The 6,715-nt window shown below is 34.7% G+C and overlaps 1 protein-coding gene across 1 annotated transcript; it reads left to right on the top strand.

Moving 5' to 3' along the window:
* Positions 1–312: 312 nt before the first annotated feature.
* Positions 313–6,509, top strand: LOC107789165 (ubiquitin-conjugating enzyme E2 36). The gene is made up of 8 exons (XM_016610943.2): positions 313–499; positions 642–669; positions 1,990–2,076; positions 3,780–3,838; positions 5,607–5,648; positions 5,728–5,801; positions 5,948–6,045; positions 6,141–6,509. Exons 1-8 carry the CDS (start codon positions 464–466, stop codon positions 6,176–6,178), a joined length of 462 nt encoding a protein of 153 aa, XP_016466429.1. The 5' UTR covers positions 313–463; the 3' UTR covers positions 6,179–6,509.
* Positions 6,510–6,715: the final 206 nt, after the last annotated feature.

The raw sequence follows: 6,715 nt of genomic DNA, 5'->3' as shown, positions 1-6,715 counted from the left end.
TCCTGTCCAATAAATGTTAGTAACACCTTTCTATGTTTGAAAAATTCTAAAGCTTAATTTTCTCATTTTATTTTTAATGGTCTTATAGAAATGACATGATATTTTAAAAATTATAAGATAAATCAACAAAGTTAATCTTGTTAATGTAAACATTTTTTTTACTGAAATATACTTATTTTTTAGTTTTTACGATCAACTATCAATTTGTTTAATTTAATAAAATAATTTCAGTGGGAAAACCCTCTTTTTTGGGACAGAATCTTTACTTTTTCGCAACAATAATACAAAGGCGATAAAAAGGCAAAAAAAGAAGAATTTCAATGGAACCCTATTAAGCACAGGTTTTTAGTGAGAGAAAGAGTGTGAAACTCTCTTACCATTTCTACTTTCTCTCTCTAGAAAAAACGAGCCACTTAGCGTAAACTTTCTGCGACCAAAAAAAAAAAAACTTCGATTCAATTCAATGGCCAACAGCAATCTTCCTCGAAGAATTATTAAGGTTAATTTCCTGTTTTAGCTTTTGATCTTTTATGTTCTTTGTTTGATTACTCCTTTAGTTAGGGTTTTTGATCTATTTTTTGCTGTTCAGAGTTCGATTCAGTTTAAATTTTGCTGAATTTTGGTTTTATGTGATTTTACAGGAAACTCAACGTCTTCTCAGCGAGCCCGGTAACTCGCCCCTTAAATTTCAATTTATGTGATGTTGTTTGATTGGATGCAGAGTTTAAGAAAGAAAAAAACTTTTAAAACTTATGATCTAAATAAAATAAGTGATAGATATACGTGTGACTAATAATTATTATTGAGTAAAATTAAAAGTTTAAAGTTAATTTTTTTTTAAATATGTAAATGTGTCATCTTTTTTAGACAAACTATAAAGAAAAGAGTGTCACATAAAATGAGACAAAGGGGATATAAGTTTATCTCTGCGGAAGCCACATATTAGCATTTACTCCGGTATTTGACTCGGCACAGAGTTTAAGAAAGAAAGTACTCCCTCCGTTTCAATTTAGATAATGTAGTTTGACTTGTCACAAATTTAAGAAAAAGAAAAAGACTTTTGTAACATGTGGTTCAAGCTTAAGGGGCAAAGCTTTGTGGGGCCATGATATTTTTATGGCTCTAAAAGCTTCTCATTAAGGATAAAGCGGTTAAAATAAAAAGTTTTAAGTTAAATTATTTTCACTTATAAAAATGTGTCATTCTTTTAGGAACGGACTAATAAGAAAAATGTGTCATTTAAATTGAAACGGAGGGAGTAATACTTTTGAAACTTGTGGTCTAAAATAAATTATACATATTTATGTGGCTGGAAATCAATTCATTAAGAGTGAAGTAGGAATTCTAAAGATAAATTGTTTGTCAATAAGGAAAGGCGACTTTATTTTTTGGACTGACTATAAGAAAAGAGTGTCACGTAAATTGAGATGGAGGGTGTATTTCGTTCCTGAAAAAGAATTTATTGAGTACTGGAATCCCACCCAAATAGAGCGAAATGGATATAGAGTATTCTAATAGCTGAACTCAACAAGTTTGGGATTTAGGCATAGTTGTTCTTGTTGTTTAATAGTTCTTGCCGATCAATTGTTGACTTCGTCTCCCATTAAACTGTGCTTAGAAAATACTAAAATGAAGATATCAATTTGAAGCATTGAAGTCATATCTTTAACAGTTTAACTACACAAACCTTTTCTCTCCTCTGCTTCCATCCGAGATGCAATTTTCAGTTTTTGCCCTGAATTTTTGAATACGCTTTGAAGCATTAAAGTTATCTTTTTAACTACATGAACCTTTTTTACTTCTTTCTTTAGTCCAAAATGCAATTTTGTGCTTTTCTTTTCTCGAATTTCCGCATATAGTTGGTGTGATTTCGTTTATTAATTTTGGTACAAGCAAGTGTTATTTCCTTTTGAAGTTTGTTGCAAGTTTGCCTATTACCTGTATTGCTAAGAAATTTAAAAAGTTGTAGTGGTTTAAATTTAACTGCAGCGCCGGGAATAAGTGCATCTCCTTCGGAAGAAAATATGCGATACTTCAATGTCATGATTCTTGGTCCAACACAATCTCCTTATGAAGGTAATTTACTCAATCAATTATGACAATTATGCTAAGTACAAACGGAGCTAGAGTTCTAGTCACGGGTTCAACAGAACCCAGTAGCGGACAAGACTTTGTATTTGAAGAAATCCACTTAATATGTATAAATAATTTGTTCATAACCCAATAAACTGCCCTTTACACCAACAACATACCCAGTATTATCCCACACCGTGGGGTCTGGGGATGGTAGTGTGTACCTTACCCCTATCTTGTGAGGATAGAGAGGTTGTTTCCGGTAAGCTTCCCTTTCTAGAATCTAAAACCCGTAAACTCAAAATTATGGATCCGGAAATGAAAGTCCATGTTGCTATTGTGCCTCACATTGTATAAAAATGATTAATTATTATACATATTGCAGTTCTTTTTGTGGATGTTTTTGATTTATTATTAGAAATGATTCACATAAAACATGAAATCACCTGGTGTTTAACTAATTAATCCTGCAGATGTTGAAGTTAAATTTACGAGTTGACTGCAATAACAGTGGGATGTGGGGCTGCATTTGTCAATTTAATATATTTAAGTTGCTAAAGACGTCCCAACCCCCATTATTCCACTGTCATTCTGCCCATGTTAGCTGTGTATGTCTAGACATATTTCTGACTACTGCGTAATGGAAAGCTAGCTGTCTTTGTACAATTCTTTGAATATGGTTCTAGTAAAATGGCATTCAGATGCAAGACTTCCATGCCTTCTAATTTTGCTTTGATATGCATGTATGTTACATTCTTTTATTTTAGTTTAACTGGTTTATCCTTATTGTTGGACCATAGGTGATATGTTCTTGTTATACCAGTGTTGTGAAGAGCGTGAAGCGAGGAAAAGTGACAAGCCCCTTTTCTCTTAAAGCGAGAAGCGAAGCGCTCGCTTTTTTGAAGTGAAGCGGAATTTTAAAAAAAATATTAAAATAAATACTGCATTGACAACACATATGTAACTGTAAGCAAATGTTCAATACTTCAATATAAAAACTAAAGAGTAGCATCAATTAAAGCACAAAATGAGCATCCTATTCTTCTACAAGATTGTCAAATTCTTATATTCCACTATCATTATTATATTGCTCGTCATCTTCTTCAACTTCTTCTTCTTCTTCATCAGCATTTCAAACAAAAAAACAGTGCAAGAAAATGAAGAAGAAGAGGAGAAGAATGAGAAAGAAGAACTGAAGGGAAAAAAAAAAATTGCCAGCATTTCGCTGCTATTTGGACGCTGAAACAGTGAAAGAAAAAGAAGAATAAGGAGGAGGAAGAAGAAATCACATACTTGGACCAAACTTGATGATCTTGAAGTTGAAAAGTGTAAAAAACTTGAACCCTAGGTCGTCGCCTCTTTCTGTTGCTGCTGGTCGATGATGTTTTAAAAAAAGAACATTTTTTTTAATTAAATAGGTTGGCAGCCCTGTAATACAGAGAAGCGCTCGCTTCTTCCGCATCGCTTTGCATCGACGCTTCTTGCTTTTTAATGGGAAGCGAGCGCTTTTTTAAACCTGCTACGCTTCAGCTAACAGAAGCGTTCGATGGCTCGCCTCGCTTCGCTTCTCGCTTTAAGCGAGGAAGTGCTCGCTTTTCACAACACTGTGTTATACTTTGAATAATATTTTCTTCTGACCGTGTGCATTTATATTTTTTTGCTGAAATCTTCTTTGCTTGATTTCGCTGCTTGCTGCATTTGTGTAGGAGGTGTTTTCAAACTGGAACTCTTTTTGCCTGAAGAGTACCCAATGGCTGCTCCGAAGGTATTTGAACACATTAATGAATGTTTGGCAAGTTTCAGCGGATTATCGGAGTCTGAGATAGGCTTCTCTAATTGCATATTCAGTAATTATATTGCTTGCGTTTGTATGGAGTTTTTTCTTGGATATTGTGCTACAAAGTTCAGAAAGATCATGAAGTACTTGATTTGACTGATTGGTCAGGAAGCATCAACTGCAACCTCCTTAATGTCTGTGTTAACATTTAAAATCTCCTGATGCGCCTTTCTACATTTGAATCTGAACTTTCAAACTTGCTGCTTTTATAGTTTCACCATCTTAATAATTTTCATCATTGTGTACTACTAAATGTTCAATTTAAGTATGTGTGCAGGTTTAGATTTTGTAACTCGATCATATTATTTGCTAATAAACTTTCAATATCAATGTGTATCGCATGGATTACATAGCTCACGACAATAAATATATTAACATGATTGTATCCGTTGGGACTATGTCACACTAATTTAGTACTATAAGTTAAGGCTGCTCTTCTAGTACAGATCATTTGCTCTGTAACTGTTGACTGAGATTTTACTGGTCACAATGGTGCTTGGGACAGTTGTAGTGTTTCTCTTACTTGGAACTTTCCTTTTGTCTGTTTCTCATGACTAATATCCTGTTCATGATGAAAATGTTAAATCAGGCTGTCTTCCTGGAGCAAAGTTTTATTGTGTCAGTGATTGTTGGTTGTACTTAAAGTTAAAGATGATAGTCTTTCATAAACTTCGCAGATACTTTATTTGGTTTGGCTCATATTGCCATAAGCATCTCTTGAATTTCCTTTTGGGAACTGAGTTGCAAAAAGGATGCAGTTTTGGTACAGTTGTGAAAGCTAAATAGGAATCAGATATATGTCCTAGCGTAGATATTAAAATTGAGATATGTGGGAAGAAACTTGAGAGGAAGAAACTTAAGAATAGTGTGAGGATAAGATGGGTGTAAGTTGGTCATTTAGGTGTTAGATAATATGCATCAATGTAGGGAAGTGATGGGTATGGGGCTTGTTGATACCTAGCTATAGGCTGGTAATCGCACTTATTCTATATTTAAACTGGAGCAGTTGGAAAATCAAGGTAAAGAACTTTATTCAACCTTGCTTCTACCATGGAGGACAAAGATGCCTCAGGCCTTGAGATGCTAAGATGTCCTATGTCACTTGCCCTCGAATGCTTGGGTCAGCACCAAAAAAATGATACTCCCTCTGTTTGACTTTGTTTGGCACTTTTTCCTTATTATCATTCCAAAAGAATGCAACATTTCTGTATTTCTTCAATGAGAAGCTTTTATAGCCACACAAATGTTATGACATGTTTAATACCACAAGCTTCTCCCAATGTGTTATGGCATATCAAGACCAAGTTTCAAATGTCTTCCTTCCTTTTATTTTCTGCTGGGTCAAATTATGCCAAACAAAGTGGAATGAAGGGGGTACAGGATTTTATATAGGTACGATATGGAGACCGTAAATCTGCATAAATACCGCATACTTTCCGAAGTGTTTTACATGGTTGAGTTTATGAATGTGAAGCTTCCTCGACCTAGCCTTTCATGGTCTTTGCATGAGGCTTGTCCCTTTCGGGATAATTCATGGGCTTTTACCTCTATGTAACATGTAGTGTTGGACATAATGGCTGTAGAGATAATATGCTTGTGTGCATGCTTGCAGTATGGATTAAAACATGAATTAAGTTTGGCTATTTTGTTTGCCACTGTTAATTCTGTCATTGATCAAGTTTGCATACTGGAACAGGTTCGATTTCTCACCAAAATATATCATCCCAACATTGATAAGGTTTGTTCTGTTACTCGATTATGTTATACATAGATTTAAGCCACAAGCTACCTCGCTCACATGGGCCGTTGTTATGAAGCTTGGTAGGATATGCCTTGATATTCTTAAGGACAAGTGGAGTCCTGCTCTTCAGATTCGTACCGTTCTTTTGAGGTATTAAGTACTGAGTATTCTTGGATATTATCTTTTCATGTACTGTTGTACACGCTCTTCCTGAGGATCTAATGAACTTCTTGAACATGAGCACCAAATTTTGGCTTTAAGCCGCTAGATTGTTAATAATTTGGTTCCTTTTTCAGCATTCAAGCTCTTCTGAGTGCACCAAATCCAGATGATCCACTCTCTGAGAATATTGCGAAGCACTGGAAGTCGAATGAGGCTGAAGCTGTTGAAACGGGTAATTTGCCTTCCCGATCTTTCTATTATGTAGCAGTAAAAAGTCGAAGTACATTGTCTGTTGATTCAGTTTCTTTTTATTTTTCAATCCTGCAGCTAAAGAATGGACACGTCTGTATGCGAGCGGTGCGTGAAAGTGCACGTTAAATGATGTTGAAAAGAAAAAGAAAAAAGATGTGGAATATATTTTATGCACTGCCTAATCAGAATGGGAAATGGGAGAACCGAAAGCTGAATGCTCCAAATTACATCTATAATATTTTTCCTACCCTTGAAATTGTATAATCAAATCTTGCACCTTTTTTTTTTCAAGTTGAAGAAAGTCTCTTTACTATGAAGTAAAAGAACTATCATATGTAAGACTAGTTAATTCCTTGTTCCAATCCGGAAACCGAAGGATTAGTGCTGTAACAAACATTTTTATTTGCTTGGTTGAAGGTTAATCATGTTCTGATTCCCACCTTATACCTTTCTTATGCAATGATTCCATTTTGGGATTGTGTTTCAACTGTTTGTTTAGCCTTTTATCGTATATTCACTCACTCTGTTTCAATTTAGATAAGGTCTTTTGATCCGGCACAGAGTTTAATAAAAAAAAAAAACTTTTGAAACGTGTTATCCTAAAAGTTTGAGTAAAATCTTTGTGGGTAAGTTTTGTGGGGCATGATATT

The sequence above is a fragment of the Nicotiana tabacum genome, chromosome 12, assembly GCF_000715075.1.
Source record: "Nicotiana tabacum cultivar K326 chromosome 12, ASM71507v2, whole genome shotgun sequence".
In the NCBI taxonomy this organism is placed as follows: Eukaryota; Viridiplantae; Streptophyta; class Magnoliopsida; order Solanales; family Solanaceae; genus Nicotiana; species Nicotiana tabacum.
Note: the sequence above shows the minus strand (reverse complement) of the source record. Positions and strands in the feature narration are given on the sequence as shown.

Coding starts and splice junctions, on each gene's coding strand:
- LOC107789165 (XM_016610943.2), top strand. CDS start 464: ATGGCCAACAGCAATCTTCCTCGAAGAATTATTAAG. Junction 5,649..5,727: donor ATCATCCCAACATTGATAAG/GTTTGTTCTGTT, acceptor GTTGTTATGAAG/CTTGGTAGGATATGCCTTGA. Junction 6,046..6,140: donor GGCTGAAGCTGTTGAAACGG/GTAATTTGCCTT, acceptor TCAATCCTGCAG/CTAAAGAATGGACACGTCTG.